Genomic DNA, 22,266 nt, shown 5'->3' on the forward strand with positions numbered 1-22,266 from the left:
CATTACAAAAAAAACTTAGGACAGTTTTTGGTCAAAAGCTATAATAGCATAAAAAACTATTCTTGAGTGCTTACTCTTTTTTTCTATACATGTAATCAAGTTAATAGATTGAAGAAAAATTTAACCTTAATTTGAGCTGGAGCTAATCTCTAATTGAGTGATCACTTTGCTTCGAGACGGGTTCATCCACTCAGTTTTATTTTAGCAATCACTGCAAAGTTAAAAGAGAGATACAAGTAATACAACGGATAATTAGGGAAAGTCACATGTAACGTAGAAGCCAAAGCAAAATTTATAATTAAAGTAAGTTTAAGAGGAATTAACAGGCTGATTTGAGAGCCATGTTACATGTAAGGAAGTGCAAATTAAATTACAATAGGATCCCTTGCGGTGGAAAGGTTCATCGCGAACTTGCTAATAGTAAAGTTTGACCAGCGAAGTCAATCAGCAATCGCGTCAAGAGCTGTTTGTTTGTGAGTAATTCCGAGCTCAAATAAATATCACTTTGTGCTGGACCATATTCCAGTTACGTTATTAAAGAGTATAAATAACACACAGGTGATACCAACTTTACCCACACCTGGGTCACCCGTACATGTTGCAATGTAATGTGATATGTTGTAGTAGTGTATTTGATATTATTTAGAAATCACTTTGTTTCAAAAATTCATCAATACTAATCACTACTAAATCAATTTCAATTTTAACTGTAGGTTTTTTGAAATGATCTAAAGCTTTATGAACTCGAAAATAGTTGCCTCATTTTCTCAGGTAAAGTACACATTGTTAGTGTACAAAAATGAGATCTCTATTTCAGGATTCGAACCCGAACCCTTGGCGTGCAAAGCTGAGTTGCTATCCATTAACTATAAGTGATGGCACTGTTTCCAAGCGTCAGATACATCACAATTATATTAACAGTTCTTAAAATTGCCGTTGGTCTGCTCACCCAAGATTTATAGCAACAAAATTCCATTTAAACTTTTGCAGTAAATGGCTCATGACACTGCTGACACAGTTGTGCTCCTATTTCCACACAAATGGTTGCTGCCCAACCCCGGGGTACACGTAGGTGTGTATGACGCGTTAGGTGACAAATACCCGCATCAGTGCCACGTTATCGCCGTCACTGGAATAAGAGTTTTATGGCGCTAGTTTGTCTTACGTCCTTGTTCCATGATCCGGTACTTAGGAGTGTGTCTTAGTATGGGTCATAAGCTAAGGTACTTAAAGAAAAATTTGTGTGGATACTCAAAATGTATCATAATTGTTATTTATGTACTGGGTATTGGGTTGATAAGAAGTACACAAATAAGCAGTGAAGTATCTTTATTAAACAAACAAAACTTTTTTAAGTATTTTCATACTTTTTTAAAAATCTAGAAGATTAGTTTATAATAAAAATTGAATAATAAAAATAGTACGAATTAATTAAAATGCTTATATTGTTATAATTAGTTTGTATTTTATTACTGGCTGTTTTTTACATTTAGGTTCTGCATAATTTGCTTTTGTGAGACTCTTTTTTCATATAAATGTTTTTAAATAGTGAAAACCATGAATAGGTTTTATACGAATTTCTTGTGAACTTTCTCCTGCGATCGTAAAATACTCAATGCAATTATGATCGTTAATGTAAATGCAGTTCAAAGGGATTCTTGGACTATCATGCATACAGAAAAACACGTCCATACCCTTTTCCAACAATTTAGTCCAAATATAATTATGTGTTGTAATTTATTACTAAACAATAGTTGTGTTAATATAGAAGAGATTCAGTTTTATATTTGCTAAATAATGTACAAAGTACTCGTTATTTATGAATTGTATAAGTATAGATAAGAGCGGAATAAAAAGTTTAGTAGAAGGAGAATAAAAATTACTGCGATGGCTAAGTTAAAACCAGCAGAGGCTGGCGAAAGAAAGGACACGTACCAAAGGACAATGATGTATCGTTGTGACTTTCCCTTTCGTTGGCAAAACATCGTTCTGAACGATAACGCACGTACTTTGTTTTAATATCGCTTTCCACACATCGCATTATAAGTTCCTTGACAATTTTTTTATACTAGCAGCAGTTACTCGACTAAACTACGTGGAAACTTTCCGTCTTAATAAATAATTATTGCCGAAACCCTAAACTACTCCCATTGTTTATTGATAGCCCATAGTTTAGAAGGTTTTGTTTATTGATAAACTATGCAGTAGATAAATTCTTGAAATCGTTGCTATGTGAATGAGTGCTGCTATTGTACACGAGTGGTTTGGTTGGCGTACGCAACACCAGAGTCGCCATCGTCGCTTCTTTCTTTGCATTCTTATGTGAGAAAGACTATAATATAAGAGGAAAACTCGGTTAAATGTATAACTGCGTACATTTATATAGTAAACATGTTTTGTATGGAGGCGATAAGCAAAATACACTCAAACTGGGTACGTAGCACTTCTGCAGAGTTTCAATTTTACTTCATTAAGACATCATCCTGTGCGCTGTCTTTAATATTAAACAGTAGTTCCGTTACATTCGTCTTCCGCAGTGAAATGGTTCCGTAATCCTCCTGTATTGTAATCTTACTTCTCGTTCTGGTTGATAAAGTAATGCTATCCAAAAATTGCAGCAAAATGGTTACAAACCAAAGGGTACAAATTTAAGACTATTGTGTTGCATCAATATAATATTACAATAAATTTCCGCAATGTTTAATTTACCGGAAATTAATACCTAAAGTTTCCGGTGAGCTAGATTACGTACTGCGGCTTACTCATTACAATCATCCATTCCCCCCACCCATTATCCACTACTATTTACTTTTACACCAACATCTACTATTACATTTCTCGGCCGTATTCTGGTTTTTAAGTGATCGACAATCAATCAGGATTTCTCAGAATTTAACACATTTCCCTAATCTACTGTTTGAGAAGATGCACCTGAATATATTTCAAAGTTTATTAATGATTATAAGATTTTTATAAATTTCAAAACAACATTCTATCTATTGGTTTAGAGTTTTAACATTAACTTGTTCCGTTCAAATGTGCAAATATATTATAAAATAGAAACATTTGAGCAGAAATCTATCTAAAAGGTGAATAAACGTCAGGTTATCGCAGGACTTTCAAGAGTACGAGAACTACCAAGCTGAAGGGTTTAAGGGCTCAGGGCTCGACGGGGATTTTCCTCCTGTTCATCTCTTTTTATGCACAGATTATTTTTTCATCCTCTCTCTTCTTCGTTGTAGATAAAAGTTATTCGGATTTATACACAAGAATTATTTTATTTTGCGTTATTAACTGGAATCTAAACTTTAAAGTAGTCATTGATATCATTGAACATAACACAGTAAGGAAATTATTTACTTGAATGGTTTGTGTAAAATTATCTAAAACTACCATGAAAATTTAGTTTTCTTTGGCAGAGGGTTACTAATTAAGAAGTGATAAAAAAAATGTAACAGTGTAAAGTCAAGTTAAGATTTGATTTCAACGCACTATCGTGTTGTAGTACGTAATCTAGCTCACCGTAAACTGTAGGTATTAATTTCCGGTAAATTAAACATAGTGGAAATTTATTGTAATATTATATTGATACAAAACAATAGTCTTAAATTTGTACCCTTTGGTTTGTAACAATTTTGCTGCAATTTGTGGATAGCAGTACATTATAAACATAGGTACAACATTGTCATTGATATCATTGAACATAACACAGTAAGGAAATTATTTACTTGAATGGTTTGTGTAAAATTATCTAAAACTACCATGAAAATTTAGTTTTCTTTGGCAGAGGGTTAATAATTAAGAAGTGATAAAAAAAATGTAACAGTGTAAAGTCAAGTTAAGATTTGATTTCAACGCACTATCGTGTTGTAGTACGTAATCTAGCTCACCGTAAACTGTAGGTATTAATTTCCGGTAAATTAAACATAGTGGAAATTTATTGTAATATTATATTGATACAAAACAATAGTCTTAAATTTGTACCCTTTGGTTTGTAACAATTTTGCTGCAATTTGTGGATAGCAGTACATTATAAACATAGGTACAACATTAGTTGCCATACAACGTAAAATGTGTTGAGTTAAAGGACAAAGACTCATACTGTATCATAAACACAGTTTTCAATAAATTTATTTATTAATATGAATAAATATGGCAACGAACCACATTATGAATACAATTGTACCTCTACAAGAAGTGTAAAATAATGTAAATAATAAAGCTTATTGAATTCGACATTTGATATTTTGTTATTGATACTGCATTATAAAACCCTCCGCCAATCAAAAACATGTATCTCAACTAGCCAGCTAGTAAATAAAAATTAAATTTATTACCACACAAAATCTGCTATTCAACTTGCACCAAAATCTGCCAACGTCACAACATTTGGACAGCTTTACACCACAACATTCTACAAGAGTATTCCGCATCTAGGCATTGTTTTAAATAATCTGAAAAACTTCATTGCTTTCCGCAAATTGTTCTGTTTGATTTACAAAATTCTTAATAATTCGTAGGAAATAATCAGCAGAAAATTTAACAAAATTATTTTTATGGATTTTAACTATTATAAAAATAACATATAAGATCGCAATCAAAGCAGGGCAAATTATGTAGTCAATTAAATTTGTTAGACACATTATCAACACCGCTATGTCTTTTTATTCATACTGCAGGAAAATTCGTATTAATGTATATGGTCAATGAAATCCAAAATATGGTTATGTTTGATCAATAACTTCCAGGTTTATTGCTGACGTTGACCGGCCATATTGGCCCGATTTTCGTTATTCAATTTTTATATAATCAATGTTAATTTTTTAATTACATTATAGATTTAGTGCCTTATGCTGACTTTGGATGCTGTTATTTATACGTCTTACTTTTATTTTTTTAGAAATAAAGTAAAATAAATAAAGCAATATAAATTGTCTTAGTTTATTTCCATAACACAAAAAAGATATATATTACCGTTGAAGAGCCTTAGTTAATTTGTCTTGGCTACGTATTACAGTGCTAAAGTTATGTTCCCTCTTGATTATTTGTACTCCACATTATGTGTGGTATGGCGAGCGCTCTAGTTGCGTGCTCAATTCTATAGCTCATTTAATTCTTGACACGTCCTACAGACAGAGTCATACGAAAAATAGATTTTTGCATCCCTCGCCAGACAAAATAAGCAGCCTGCTGAGTGGTGCCATATTTAGACTTGTCTCATCATAGAACTCATTCTTTTCTATGTTGAAATGAAATTTCATTGAAGATTTAAAGTCTACAGATGATATATTTCTCTAGATCCCATGCCATGTCACATTCAAATTTTTGTTCCTTAAGTTTCATTTCAGTGTTTAAATGATTAAGGTAGAGGGGTGGTTCTGCTACATGTTACGTGCAGTCAAAATTTTCATGTGATATTACTCAGTGTTTTTCACATTTACTTACTCTGTAGTATTGACTTTGCCATCGTGATTACCCATAAAACAATCTAAGAATGTTCGCTAACGCTCCGCCAGTTCCGATGTCGTGGTATATACCTTCATCGTTCGTAATGTTTCCTATATAGATATGAAGCTCCGTGAAAAGTCTATAAGTTAGTCCGTTCTGGAAGTATCGAATTTCTAATATGATAGAAATTAAGTTTTTCTAACCCATTGAGTGATAAGCTTCGTTTAGGCTGTCGATTTTTGTTAAACTTTTGTGTACCGTCTCACCAAAACATAAAATGACGTAATTCAGCGTTTTTGCAGAAAGTTATTTTGTATTTTCCAGCTTATTCGTTAGTTTGACCACTTTCGTGAAGTTTCTAATCTGTTTGAATTATAAAAGTATACCTTTTGTTAATAATGCACTTTTTGAAAATTTAAACTCCTGGAAATCCAAACAATAAATTTGCAATACGCTATTGTAGGAGCTGTTACCAATAATAGTACGCTGGGCTATTACTGTACGACCAAATGGAGCTTCCGAGAAGAGTAAGCTTAGCTGATTAATTGCCCTGAGCTCACAGGCCAACCGATGTTAAACCCTATTATGCACCACACAACTTGAACTTGCGGTGTACCTCTGCCAGATGAAAACAGCCGCGCCCCAATTATCTTAATTGGGCTCCATGGATTCCATTAAATCTTAATTGCAGCTTAACCTTCTCCACAAGTAGTTAAACAGTCTTAGATAGCCGTCAAGGCATCAAACACGAGCTGTGCTGTACTGGTTTTAATTAAGAGCACTGCAATTGTTCTCTTCCCCCCCCCCCCCCAAAAAAAAGAACAAATTCAACAAAAATCTCTCCCCCTTCCCCCCCCCAAAAAAAAAAACAACAAAATCTTCCCTTTCACCTTATCTTCCCTTCTTTTGTACTACCTATAAAATGATGAACGGGTTTTCTCTTGCTGATTCATTGGGTATCAAATCCTTCTTTGGAACCAGAGCTCGAGAAATTATAAACAATTGCAATAGTTATCTAAGATTTCATTTTCATTTTTACCATTAAATCTAGCATTTAACAGATTGACTGCCATGAATACCATATATGGTACTCAGTAGTTTACACCCTGGGGCCGTGAGTACCATATTTGGTACTCACAACACTGAACAATCTGACTTATATTTATTTGTTTTTTTTAGCAATAAATAGATTAAGTGTTTTTTTAGAATGGTGTTTCTTTAAAAAACACATTTTTAAGCTATTTATGACAATACCAAGTAATTTTATGTTTCAGTTATGTGACAGTTGCCAGCAGTTTGCTTTGTTTATTTTTTAGTTGAAAGGATTTGTTGGTTATGTATACTTGTTGACAATGCACTAGTGCAACTTAAAAATGGATAATTTCCAGGCTAACAACAGACAATTGTAATAATTCATTATGTCTCATGAGTTTGTATACTTATCTACACCTATATTGATGTATGGTTCAACGTTGTATAATAAAATGTAGATATTAGATTTTCTTAAATGAATTTTGAGTGCGTATTTATTCAGCCCAACACTTTTATTGTAAATAATTATTGGATATTCTCATTTTTTTAGTTAATTTTGCTTCAAATACAACACAGGAGATACAAACATATTTTCTTCACCAGCAGGCCATGAGTACCATTTCCGGTACTCGTGTTCAGCCACAGGCCATGAGTACCTAATATGGTACTCACTCAAAAAATTCTTATTTTTTAAATTGTCACTAAATTTACTTTCTTGCAGTTAATACTGTATGAAAAAACTAGTTTATACAAATTACATTAGTACCAAAATTGTGGCCTCCGGGCAAAGACACCCAAAAAGGGACTGGCAGTCAACCTGTTAAGTGTATTATACTTTCCTGGAGCGATTCTCTCTGAATAACCGTGTTGCAAATAGCTGTATAGTAATAGCAAGTAATAATATTTCATGCAAATGTAGTTAATCATACCATTATAACACAAATATTGTTGTAATATCGTAGAGGTAACATCGCAGAGGCCGAATTACAGATGGTTTTCGGTATGTTCTTATCTTAAACTTCTCTTTAACGCTATTCTGTAATTCAAGTCAATAATTTCCTTACCGTGTTCTATTCAAAGATATCAATAAGTATTTTAAAGTTTAGATTACAGTTAATAACGCAAAATAAAATAATTTACATCTATAAATCGGATTTACTGTTATCTACAACGAAGAAGAGAGAGGATGAAAAAATAATCTGTGCATAAAAAGAGATGAACAGGAGGAAAATCCCCGTCGAGCCCTGAGCCCTTAAACCGTACTAATTAGACATGTTTACATTAATTTTTTGGAAAATTTTTCTCTATTGTTAGTAGTTAAAAGAAAGTGACATAGCCTATGTTTTCTTAAAAACCACGAAAAATATGAAATAACTCATTAATTCTATAAACCAGTGTATACTGATTATTCATTAAACAAGTAGACAAACACTTGTTTGTAATTTGAACAAGCGTGTATGTATAATTAATTATTGTAATGTATGTGTAGTATCTATAATGTATAATTCTGTGATGAGTCCTGTTGTCGGATAACAATATTCTAATCATGAAATTGTTGTTGCTGTAAACAAAAATGTTCTACTAAACATAAAGGTATTCAGTATATAATATAGTTACCAAACTAAATATTTTATTTATAAAATTCTAATAACTTCTTGCTTTTACATTTTGTTTAACTAAATCCTTGTGTTTTTTTTTTTTTTTTTCTTTCAATTATTTGTATATATTTACTCAATAAAACAGAAGTTTCACAGTGTTATCGAGTGGCAAAACATTGAAACTACCATATTGGATTAAGCGTAATACTCTTGTCTGATTGTCTTTGATCATAATCGTCTGTGATTGTGCAGTGAATAGCAGCCTTCAGACATTTGCTTCATCGTGACCAATACTAGACACAACTAATACTAGCGAATTCTGGCGACTGATCATAGTACTAACATCAGTGAGGCGTCTAAGTTTGGATTGTCTTTGATCATAATTGTTTGTGATGGTTCAGTGATTAGCAGCCTTCAGCCATTTGTTTTCTAGTTACTAATCATTATTTACCAATACGAGACAAAAGGTCTTCATAACTATTGAAGAAATTGGATACGTTGATAAAAAATGTTATGAATCATTATAAATAATAACATTTAAATGTAAAATGTGATTAGCAACCTATAAGGAAGGTGGTGTTTACTTTCGGAATGGGGCTGACTCGAACTTTAAATATATCATAAAGCAAAATTCAATATTCAGAAAAACAATACATTATAAAAAGGTACTTTTGTATCTTTAAACTGTCAAATATTAAAGTCTACAAATTATCCGATTATGATGTAAAACAGTTAATTTCTGATTTATTATTTTTATGTTTACTTTTTTTATTAAGAATTAAATTACATCATTATAAAGAATGTATACACTGCATAGTACAAATATAAATGAGGAAAACTTGATTAATAACTCAAATTTTGTGGTTTGTCACAGTTATATATTAATATATCATGTACTGTTGAGTGTAATGTATTTAGTTTTCACACCTTTCCTGTAAACACATCTAATCACATTGTATTTTTATTACAGATGCTGGCCAATTTAAAAGTCTCCTCTTCATATCTAAACGCGGTATGTTCTCAAAACAACAGCCCTCTTTCGCAACAATATTTTTTCTTGTTTATTTCTGTTATATTTTTTTATTACTTGATTATTTTTCTGCACCCCAGTAGATGATAAACGTTAATAACTATTGCACCAGTAAAATCATCTTTGATATTGCTTAATGTAGTTGATTGATAATTCCACAACTAACGCTTACATGCATTTTAAGAATTTCTAATACTCTAAAAAAACCATAGTTATAAAAAATGGCCCGCATTATTAGATGTAATAACCTTTTACAATTTAGATTTTGCCGAGGGTAAACCGTAGTCGTTGAGGTAATTCCGCCCCACCCCCTACCCCCTTAACGACATCGTTTGTAACGAAATATTTCCCTCCCTGTGTTCCCCGCCTTGGATTCATTTTACGGTATAACAATCTTCTTAATATTACTGTTTTTGCTGAACCACCTTTATAACATGAAATGCACGTCATTTATATTTTTATTTCGCTTCCGTATAGATGGCGTAGTAGTAGTAAACATGTATTTTTATCATCTATTTTAACATGTATTTTATGTATATTTATATTAAACATTGTATTGGTGAGAGTTTTCTTGTAATTCTTGTTTAAATAGATTTCCAGCAGTACTAAATCATACGTGTGATATGGTCTACTAAGTACACGAAATAAAAGGTAAGATTTTTAATTTTTTAGGGATTTTTTAAGGTTACAAGAGTCTTTTTACGATCATCATAATGATTAATTTAATTTGATTTTTTTCATGGTTTAAGAAGAATAATTTTATAATGCGTATTATTTTGCAATGTAATACCTGCATTAATGTGGCAAAGTATGCACTATGATGTTTAAGGGACGCCCACATAAAATATGTTTTATTGTACGCAATTTTATTACTGTATTGTGATTTTACTGTATATAAAAAAAGTCCTTTATGGTGGGTTATATTTTTCTTCGAAAACTTGTTCAGCAATAAAAGTATTCCAAAGAACAACTTGCGTAAATTATAGTTGATTTGCAATAGTTTTATTAATATGTGAAATTAGTTAATAATTTAAAAACTTGATGTATGTTTTGTAATACTTTTTTAAACACTGATAAGTACAGTCGTGGTGATAGCACTATTGAGGCATTAAGCATTCATTTACTTCTGGTTATAAACTCTGTGAATATGAAGGTAATGGGTTGAAAAAAGTACTAAATCATTGTGTTAAAACAGCGTATGAAATCACCATGTACAGATCCTTCCACCAATACGTAGCCTATGCTAAACAGGCATTCGTATGTGTGTGTTTAACAGTACCATCTTCTGGTTTGAGACAAATTAGAGAATGTTAGTGTCAATAGTACTCGAGCCACACAAAATAATAACATCGTCTGAGCATCTTAATTGAGGTTCAAACACAGGATATCACTAACCGCAAATGACGAGATATTGTGATAAATTATGAAAAATTATCGATAGAGTTTACAGAAGAGATCGGTGGATTTCCTCAGGAGGATCTGATCGTTTGTTTTCGGCCTCTTGTGGAGCTGCTGAATTGTAAACAGGTAGGCTTCATAGTACACTCCAAGAGAGCGCAAAGGTCCTTAATTAAGGCTTCAGTGTAGGACAGTATGCTGCCGCTTTGAAGAATTAGAATTATTGTAGAAGCGTATAGGGTTCGATTACGATAAGTTTCACACCCAATAGATGCTAAATACGACTTTAATGCTAGCATGGAAACTACGTCTCCAATAATTTCACATTTCACTTCAATCTCAAGCAAAAATTGCTCATGTGAACACGCGTTAATCATAAACGTGACTGAAATTAACACTTGTAATACTTGTAGAGAAAAGTAAACCAAAATAGTTTTTTTGAACTTTGTGTAGAGGTCTACAGTACATTTGTGTCACAGCTGTTCTGGTTTTACGACGCTGGTACATTGATGTGAAAATTTCTCTGATAAACTCTGATCTTGAGAAAACCTCATTTGAGGAAGTTCACTTTGCTGTTGCTCCACAAAATTTGGTGGAGTCACTTGGTGGCAGAGGTGTGAGTCACTCTCTGGTGGTGAGAGCTTGGGTGAATCTGATAAGAGTGATAACTCTCTTTGTCGTGCTGGACAGATGCCTCACATAATCTAATAATGTTACATTCCCTGAGCGTGCTATTGGTGAGTAAAGGGGAGTTTACAATCTTAGAGATCTGCTGCCTGATTCCGCAAAGCTGCAGCTAATGCAGATTAAACAAAAATATTATATTATACTGCATAGAGTAATAGTATCTGGAAAGGAGACATGAAGCGAACCCAGGCACTGAAAATTTATGCGACTTGTTTTGTTTTACATTGAAAAATTTCGACTAGGTTCTTTGAAGTTTGAAGTGAAGGAAACATGATTTTCACGGACATTTGCCATCGTTCACTGATACAAAAAATCAGTAACACAATCAGTCGTAGGTTGTTGATCAGAGAATGCAAACCTATTGTGACCTGTATTCTATTGTTCAGTTTTAATAATTAGTGTTTTGTTTAGTTTTTTTATTAAGTGCTATTTTTAGTGTTAGTGAAGATTACACACAACGTGGTGGTAGTGATTTACAAGTGTCACAACGCTCTGGTATGATTTGTTTATTTTAATCAAGTTTGCAACTATTTGTTAGGTTAGTTATTTACCTGAAAAAGAGATCAGATTGCAGATCTCGAAACGTACTGTTACTTAATTTTTTGTACCACTGAACGATGGCAAATGTCCGTGAAAATCCTGTTTCCTTCGACTACATTTTAGCGAAGTCACTGGCCTTCAGCCAATGGTAGAGTGAAGGATGCAAACCTGCATTAAGATTCTATCACATGGAGAGCCACAATAGCTGAACGGGAAGCTCTCATTCCGGAGGGAAGGTCTCAATATGAGTCCAGCCATGTTATGCGATCACTCCACTTTTCGAAACTTAAACTTGAGTTGGGAGGAGAAGGTGTCTTACTATTGTCATAATGTTTTAACGGCCTAACTATCTTAAAACATTACATCAGATATGTTTTAAATTAGAATGAAGATCGTGATACATGATTAGAATTCGTTTATTATCAAATGAAATAACTGTTTCCTAGATTAGTAGGTTCCATTATTTGTCGTTTTTTTTAACTTCCTGTTTATCTTTTGTAGTTTTCAGTTTTTTTTTCACATGTATTTATATTATATTTATTTTTCTTAGTTGTTCTGAAAAGTAGTCTATAAATCGAGAAACCTGAGAAATAAACCCATTTTTCAGTAATTTCTTGTACTGGAAATTGACTTCAACATATTCTCACCTTATAAAACACTACCAAATGTCAAGTTAAAATAAAAATGGAATATGTCTACATATTATCATTTACTAAAATAGAAAACATATGATGTATTTTTGTAACACGTTATAAAAAATCACTTTCACAATTAAAATGCTCTCACAATAGACTCAGGAAACTCCTATATTTTCCATAATTACATACTAATCTGTTGTAGCCAGCTATGAATTCAACGAAGAGACAGTTGGGAGAAGAATGCTTAACAGTAAACAAAGGGCTGCGCGGTAACAATGGCCGGTAATGACTATAAGACAATTACAGAAACAGTCAAGTTGCAGACTCGGGTATCTCGCCTTAGCTGTGTTTTTACTTGAAAAACTTACTCGAGTTCGGTATTGTTGTCATAATCAGTTGTAAATATTAATTTTCTGCAGCTCTAGACTCGTTTTTATTCATTGATGAATCTTTGTTATGTTAAAAAGATGAAATGGCTGTTAATAATATACCTGTAAGTTATACCCGATAAAATAAGGAATACGTATTTGTTGTAGCTCAGTACTAAATATTCATGGAATTCATCAAGATTGTATTAAAAAAATTTAAAAAGTTCTCACTTCTAAAATTTTCATTCCTAAAGTATTCAACTTTACAACACGTTTACCGAGGTAATTGTTTTAACTGCAAATCTGTAGACTCAGAAAATCTTAGAGAACTACTACAGTTGAAGAGCATTGTTCTTAAACTGTAGTAGTTCTTAAACTGTAGTAGTTCTTAGGAACTAGGTCTTTGCAGAGTTTACTACGTAGACAACAGTACTGTACTATAGCTGAAATCTATATATCTGAAATATATCTGAATCTATGTATGTACTCTCCAACTTACAGTAGAACTGTAAATAGCTCAGCCCACATCAAAATGTTACGGTGACATTTGAAGCGATGTTGCCGAATCGCTGCTAAACACCGGCTGTTTCTCCAAAACAGTAAATAAATTAAAATGCACACTTATTTACTGACAGTAACAACTGATTAGGTTTTATTTTATTGCCACAGATTATGCAAAGCATCAGTAATTTTCCATGTACGTAAAACTGGCAACAGTGGTGGTCGTGGGGTGTAGATTTGGGATTCAGACGCAAAAGGCACTATAGGACTATTTTCGTGCGACCTGCTCTAGAGGAGATATGTATTAAGTCGTTCGAGATGAGGATCCTAAAATTAAAATTAATTACCAAATTCATGAACATTTCAACGGACTTAAATTGAAGAGTGAGAATAGCCGACTGTGGACGATATACGGATCGCCTTCACGATCAAGCCTATCTAGACCTCTGAGTTATTCCGCTGCCTTTGCGGTAAAATCTCCTGATGTTTCTTCGTCGCTAATACTTAATCCCTCCGCTCGCGAATATTCACTCCTATTAGAATACATTTTCTGTCTTAAATAGAAATACCAAGTTTTAGTTTTATTTGCGATACATTCCATAGTTCTCATATTCTTGGATCACCATGTTTTCAGCACTAAACAGGCGATAGTACATTGCCTTAATTTAATTGCCATAATTGCATTAATTTAAGGTCTTTCGATGTTTTCATTACTTTTGAAATTACTAACACAAGTATTGTTTTAAACGTTTAATTAATACATGTAATTTTCAAACGTTCTTAGGCTGTAGCATATATACGAGTTAGTTTCAAAAATTCAACAGTAAAAGTTTGAAAAAAAATTATAGTGAGATATGAAAGAAAATACAGGGTTTTCCATATTTAATTTTAATTTTGCTAGCCTTATTTTTTATTGGTAGCCAACATTTTGAAGTTATACATTAAACTTTGTAATTGTCACTAAAAAGTAAACCCTCATTAAACTTTTGTATAAGTGTAGTCTTTTTAAGATACTGTAAATAGCACAGTTAAAATGCATACTCTATATACTACCATCTTTAGTATTTCAGTGCAGTAGATATTGTATACTGCAGTCTACTATGTATCAATACCGTACATTTACACTACTATCTATGTGTATCATTACAGTAGATCTAAAATTATAATGTACATTGTTTTAGTGCAGTAGATACCGTAGTGTCTCTTAACTTTCTCCTCGCTTATAACCATTTCCTTTTATACATTAAATGGTCTCTGTACCAAACGTTTGCCCCCAAATCGAAAACTTCTAGTTACGCTCCTGGATGCCGTAATCATTGCAGTGGAACGCATATCGTGTCATGTCCGACTGAGTGTTCCCACTTAGCAGCCGAGTTCGCCTGTTAGTTATGCGGGAGGACTGTTCTACAGCTCAGTATGAATATCAGAGTGTGTTTACCCCCGCGGGACCCCATGTTTATGCTGCAGGCTCACACACGATGTTGTGGCTGTATACCAAATGGTGTTTCCATTGGTTCAGCTTCGTTTACACTGCAGGACTAATCTGTCGCTCGCTTCAGCAAACATTTGCGTTAAGTGGGAGGTCCCACACTTAGAAAATATATGTTAATTTTGCACAAAAATACCATTATAATAGGTCCCATAATTTAACAAATATATGTTTAAACCTAACATAGCCTATTATTGCAAAGGCTGTAACTAATCGTTAACACATTCAAGACAAAGGTTATTTCCGGACTTTTTTTTATTTTACTTAGTTTATTTAGTTATCATACTTAGTTATTATTTATACTGGGATCGGTATCTAATACAGAATCAAGATTAAATTTTGATGTCCGTATTAGAATAGAATGACGCATTCCTAATTATAATTATACATTTTTTAGAATCCGGCTATACTCTTATTTCTTAATAACTTCTAATAACACGGGAATCAAAATCGGAATCGTGAATCAAGAGTACAATTTTGGTCGGTCTATAACCAACGAATACGTTAAAATACTAATTCTTTTAACAGATCATGAAGTTAAAGTATTGGACTATTTTATCTCCGTTTACAAAAATAGCATTGTCATATTTTGAATAAACTCATGAACCAAATTTTGAATGTTGGATTGGGAGCAGGTAGCGTTTCAAAGCGTGGTGAAATGATTTCCTCCGGAGGGGAATTATACACACAAAGCCTTAGTAATCAAAGGGAATTCGATTTCCAACTGAACGCAGTGCTCTTATTCATTCTTGGAAGGCAACCCCGTCCCTGCGTGTTATTTTCATATCAAATAAGGAAAATCCCATTTAGTGTGAAATATTACGTTGTGTTTTCCTCAATTAAAACGAGGTATTAAAATATTACAGATTTTTTCTATTCTTTTAATACTGATATTTGTAAATTGAAAGATAATTGTATATTGTATATTTCAGTTATATTTTCACAACACCCGAACAGTTGCACAATTTAGCTAAAGGCCAAGAAAGTTAAAATTAAACAGCAACGGAGACGACTTTTTAAATTTTAATAAAATATCAGACAACATATTTTTAAAACTTTGAAATTGTTTTATAAACAATGTATTTAAATATATTTAGATAAAATGTACTTCAAACTGGGTTAAACTTACCTTAAATGGTTTACACAAACAGAAGCGAGGTAAAGAGGCGTGGTTAGATAACCTAGAACTGGGATAGGTCGAGATGAAAAAGCTTCAAAGCGAAGCGTAATTGATCGTTAGAAAAGTTTTGCGTTGCGTTCAAACGTTTCAAGTAAGGGGGGATATAAATATTTCGCTGCTAGTTCCGTGATTTCCAACGCTTTTGTCTATAACACCGCTTTCTGTTGAAAACGAATTCATTAAAACTCGTACTACACGGGTCGGTGCTACCTAGCAACCTAATGTACCGTCTAGGTTTAGAAATGACGCAGGATGTTTAGTTGGTTTAGTGAAATATTTATTCCATACGCTTTTAACTGAGCAACAGGTTTAAAAACTACCTTTTTCGTGACATTAGGTTTTCTTAATTAAATCCTAAAATGTTTTTTTATTACACCCCCAACGTATTTCATAGCAATTTTGTCTTATGGAATTTGAGTGGGGATGTATTCATCATGTTTATTTAACGTAGTTTTATTGGCGGAGCGTTAGCAAAGTCTATCAGTCGAGGGCTGGAAAAATCGTGATCTCTGTCTGTCTGTCAGTATGCTTGAAAAATATCTCGAAACGAGCTTGACTATAGATTTAAAATTTGTCAAGGTTTATTTCTGTACAGGCTAATCAATTTGCACCAGTGATGGAGTGTCACTACTTATGATTTGGATGAGGGTAGGCCAACGCTTTTACATCTGTCTTACGTGTAAGCATGATGGCAACGAGAAAATTACAGAATAATATTCTAATCACTTGAAATTTCAACATGTAATATTACCCTATTGTTTCCCTTATTTACCTCCTTCTGTTCTTTATTTTGGTATGTATTAATACCTCCCCCACCACGTAGAGGATAGATTCCAATCCTGTAAACGTTGTGTAATACCTTTTATAACCTACAACGATGGCAAATGTCCGATATCCTGTTATACTTTCAAAACTTCCATCGTCAATAAAAAACTTTAAACAAAGGAATGATATAGAACTGGAATATTCATTCTAGATTAAGAATGAACTTTGATATTTTATTATTTGAATGTAAGCGCTGTGTAGTAACGAAATGTACATTAAGCTTATCCTGTATACATTCCATCTTGCAGATGTCATGAACCTCTAAGCGACTCAAACATAAGCTCGTGAGCCCAGTGGTCTCGGCCATCTGTCTTTGTCTCCCCCTGTAATGTTTTGTACACACATCTGTTACATACATTTGGCTTTACCTTGTACACCAACGTTGCAGTACAAATTGTATTAAAACAGAGTAATCTGTTTTGGATTTCGAAAATATTACTTATGTTAATTTCATAGAACTTTAATTTGAAAGCGCATTGTTTCTAAGCTGTTGACTTTCCAAAATGAACTATTTTTAATGGTTTGAGTTCGTTACTTCTTCCATCTATATAAAAGTCAGATGGTATTAATGTTATAACTATTTGCAGTACAATAAGACAGGATTTCGGGATAAAAATATGTCTATTTATTATTCTCGTATCTAAACAATATCCATACAAAATTTCGTCTAAATCTATCCACTATATTTTGCGTAGACATTAAAACATGCAATCATTAAAACACCATTATTCACAAACTTCCGCATTTACAATATTAATTAAATAAACTTAAGGAAATCATGTATTTTAATTAAACATGACTTGAAAAAATGATGTTTTAAAATATTTTCTTTCTTGTTGAATTTAATTTTGTATGATTAAAATATATTGTCACTCTCTGGAGCTATAAGTTATGTACATTCTGAGAAAATTTCTCATCTTTATCTTTAACAGTTTTTATTTGAGATTAAAATATTTTTGTACTTCAGTATCTGTTATTTCATACTTTATTTACCTACGACTTCACTTGGAGTGATAAAAAACCTGTAACTATATTTTTCTGTATTTTTGAAAATTGTTTAATGAATTTAACACGAAAAAAATAACTTCTTTAACTAACATCAATTGCACAAACAGTTAAAAGCCTTTTATTTCATCTAGGCTGTGTTCACGGTAACTGAGAGTTTTGATTCATTAATACATTTAAACTTACTTATACATATCCATATATTAGAGATATATATTTTTTTTAACTTGGTTTGTTTTTGTTTTGGGGGGTGTAGTGGAAGAGGGGAATAAAAATAATTATGCTCAAAATAGCGTTCTGGCGGTAGAAGTATTGTAAGCCTTTTAGCTCTATCCCAGATATCAAAGTTTGATTACTAGAGAAAATCATAGTCATGTTCATGTCGGTTCAGACCGTTTTCCCATACATACATTAACTGAAATATATATTTAAATTCCTTTAGCGTAGAAACATTCCAAAAGATAAGAATCGTTCACATGTTATTAAGTTCTTTATGTTACTATTTTCTGTAATCACACGAAACTCATTGTTTATGAAGTTACAATATGGGGCTTTGTAGTTGACCATGATGAGTTTGCTAATTCAGATCTAAATCATCGTAACCCTGCAATAAAAACTATTGAAAATGTAAAGTTTTTGAGTAACGAATAAATACAATAAAAATTGTCTACAAATTACATTTAATCTCTTCCACGATGAGATTTTTACCCTTATATTTCAATATTAATACATCGTGGACAATAGGGTCCCAAAAGTAGAAATTTCATTCATGAGCATGAAAATCTTTAACATTGGAGCGTTTATTTTAGTAGTATTTCTTGTCACATCCATTCAATCACTGAACATTGTTTCCCACTTACTATAGTGTAAATAAATTTAATTTAATTATGTAAATGTTTCATGGGCACGTGGTTTTTTAACAATTCTTATTTTAAATGTATTTAAGTGGCTTTTGATGGAATTAAAGTTATTGGTATAAGAAGCAAGTTCTCTTAAAACTATTAAAAACTAAATATACTATTTAACTTTTCCGAAGTAATTTATTGAAAAGTTGTGAAGTCTACTAACCCTGCACGAGATTCACGATTGTATGCTTGCTTTCAGTAATAGTCCAAATTTGCATAGGGACATCTTTTCGTACAAAAATTAGGAAATACTCAAATGATGTATGAACTGAAAGTGTCCTACATAAAACGTAGCTATAGTGGAAGGGGTTGAACTCAACATTTTCAAATTTAAGATCTTATCTTCAAATTACTTTTGGTCTTGGAATTCTTCATGGGCGTAATCTTTTGGACCCTAAAGCAGAAGAGTAAAACAAGTTTTGAAAGAAAGTAGATAGTCATCTGTTAAAACATATGACAAACTGGAAAATGTGTTTCAATACATATAGCTATAAATTTTGATCTCGTGCAGGGTTAGTAGACTTCACAACTTGTCTATAAATTACTTCGGAAAAGTTAAATAGTATATTTAGTTTTTAATAGTTTTAAGAGAACTTGCTTCTTAGATCAATAACTTTAATTCCATCAAAATATAGCTATATATTTTGAGATAGGAAATATAATTATGGATCGTTAGTTTTTTTTAAAGGCTTTTTAAACGTACATTCTAAAGAGCTAACAAACTACGACATCGATTTATTTTTGAAATTAAATTATACTGCTTTTGTATTAGTTAAAAATATAGAACAACATTTCATATATTTATATAAGAAAACTTCTTTAATGTTTAGACCAGCCTGGTGTTGAGTAGAAGTGTAGTGGACTGCAGTGGACAGTCGACCCCTATAGGAAGCACATTGACAATTCTAATGTTACTGAGACCCGTCTGAAAGCTTTTTTCTGTCGCTTCTGTCTTTTAACTCCAATGCTCCAGAATCTTGACTAGTTTTGAGCTCTTCAGTTTCTCCATTTTATATTCTCTCTTTGGATCAGAAACCTTTTATTTTTGCAATTGAACTAAATATGATAAACATTCGTATTGTGACATGTAGTAGGTTTTTTGTAATAAGGACGCCCGGCGCAAATTTCGAATATTCAAATTTGTGCAAATAAATAATTTATTTAAAAATATCATTGCGTTATTCGCTAAGTTCATCGCTGGCGGAGCTGGAAAGTCCGTTTCTTTCTGCATTTCTGTTCGCCTGCACAATAATTCGAACACGAACTCACCTCTAGACTAGACACCTTTGCACATACAGTACACAACACGATATACTATTATTTTAAAGATATAACTAAGATATAACTAAACATGTTTTAGTTTCCTCGGTATATTTTGCTATTGAAAATAATATACTTAACAATAAAAATACAAGAAATAACACTTTTATTTATGGTCATAAATAAAAAAATTCATTTTATGGATTTTTAATAGATTTATATAATTTACTTACTGTAAAATTAAAAAATTTTATCTGTAGCAAGTTTTGTTTCGACTTGATTACAGAATTGCCGAAATTTCTGACTTTAAAAGTCCATAATTTCATGTGGAGGAATGAAAACATAATCTAACCCAAAATCTATTTCACCAACTCAAAAGCCAGCTTATACAGGGATTTCATTGACAGTATTTAGTGCAACACATTTGCGAGGTATTTTTTGTCAAAGCAATATTACCATCAACGTATGTCTCATGTAATAATGATAATGTCAAACGTATTTGTGGAGCTGTATAGCAATCGGGAGGGTTGAGTAAAATCCATTATATATATATATATATATATATATATATATATATATATATATATATATATATATATATACACACACACATATATATATATACTGTGCATTTGTTTTTATTTTTGTCCCCCGTACTATTGAAGGAAACTACTATTTTACCGTCGAGAAATATAAGGACGGTGTTGTACTGTATAAGGAGAATAAATTTCATTCCTAAATACAGATATTTAATCATCTTATAAACACGTTTTTATAGTGTTGTGATATAGAAAGAGAAGTAGATCGATCAAGAATTGCACGCACCAGGAGAATTTCAATTCCGCTCCACAAAGTGCCGTAAGGCAACTCTATCAAAGAAACAGGTGTGGCCTTTCCCTTAGAGGGCAGAATTCGATTTCTCGCAACAGATTTGATCTGTGTCACGTAGAGTAACGTCTAAAATCCCGGACTATAATTGACTTTCTATTAAATTTATGATTGACAATTCACTTTAAATATCTATATTCAAATTCAATTCACTTATTTAGTTTATTTCAATGAGAGGCGTGATTAACAATGTTATAAGTCAGTTGCGTGTTACTCGACAAAAAGGCTCTAAAGTCTCTGTTTTGCGTACAATTACTAAAAATAAATAACACACCCGTGGCGGAAATATGGGTTCTATTTTAAATAGGTACAGTTGTTTAAAACTGAATAACTTTAATCTGCAACGTTTAATTAAAATCTCATATCACCAAATACTATGTTAAATTTAGGTGTTTGAATATTGAAAAGCATTATTATTTTCAAAGCACCTTTGTGTTACCGTTTAGTAAAAAAACTTAAGGAGAACTGAAGATCCAGTTCCTCTGTAATTACAGTGATAGATTAGTGCTGTTGGTTCTGTGGGGTGGTGGTGAGGGGGTGTTTGGCAGGAGGTACAGACAAGGGTACTTCCCGTGTTTCTTCCCTAACCTTTACATAACCGTGCTTAATGGACCACTCGCCTGGAAACTTAATAGCAGGTAAGCGATCCTCGTTTCCTTAAGCACGTAATCAATTTACAAAATTAAAGGTCCGTCTTTTGAAATGACATTCGATGATCCCTTGATAAACCATTTATCTGTATATATCATTCGATTGTAGAGAATTATGTATACATTTAGGCAAGAAATAAGAGAAGGGATGTACATTTACTTACACCCTATTTGTTTGTACCTCTGGTTGCTACAGTTTCAAGAGGATATGCTATTTCAGTTGTGTTATCATAAAAAACATAAAATATTTGACAAATTATTTCGTTTGTAATTAAAAAATTTTAGAACGCACACCTAATTAATTTTCGGTTCCATGCAGATTTTTCTTATTTTCGAACCCCTATGATTTATTATTACTACATACAGCACAAGCTTTTACTGACTATTTGTCACTTTCATGTAGATGACGCCATATTTACAAAGAGTTTCCAATGCAGCATCGGCATATTATATGATCACATCGTGATGTTACGGTTTGCTAAAAGAAATTTCTGCACCACAAAGGAATTATTTACCAGATTTTATCAATATTTTTGTATCAATTTGTTTTTAGTTCACTAAATGAGCATCTATAAATATATTACAAATTATTGTTTAATTTTTTCACGTTAGGGCCTGGTTAGTGATTGTCATGCATTACCTAGCAGTTTCTTATACCCCGCGTTTGTTTGTTAAATCATATTAGTATTTAAAAATTTATTATACACTTTTAATGCAGTAAAATTGGGATTTTATATATATATATATATATATATATATATATATATATATATATATATATATTTGAATATATGATATATGGTTTTATTCGTTTTAGTTCATTG

At 32.2% G+C, this 22,266-nt stretch overlaps 1 protein-coding gene across 1 annotated transcript in view; it reads left to right on the plus strand.

Annotated features, from left to right (window-relative positions):
- Positions 1 to 22,266, plus strand: part of LOC124367847 (RNA binding protein fox-1 homolog 3) — a 608,215-nt gene that overhangs the window by 84,001 nt on the left and 501,948 nt on the right. The window contains 1 exon segment of the mRNA XM_046825008.1: positions 9,049 to 9,090. Coding sequence (XP_046680964.1) covers positions 9,049 to 9,090 — 42 coding nt within the window.

This window comes from Homalodisca vitripennis, chromosome 8 (assembly GCF_021130785.1).
Source record: "Homalodisca vitripennis isolate AUS2020 chromosome 8, UT_GWSS_2.1, whole genome shotgun sequence".
Classification (NCBI taxonomy): domain Eukaryota; kingdom Metazoa; phylum Arthropoda; class Insecta; order Hemiptera; family Cicadellidae; genus Homalodisca; species Homalodisca vitripennis.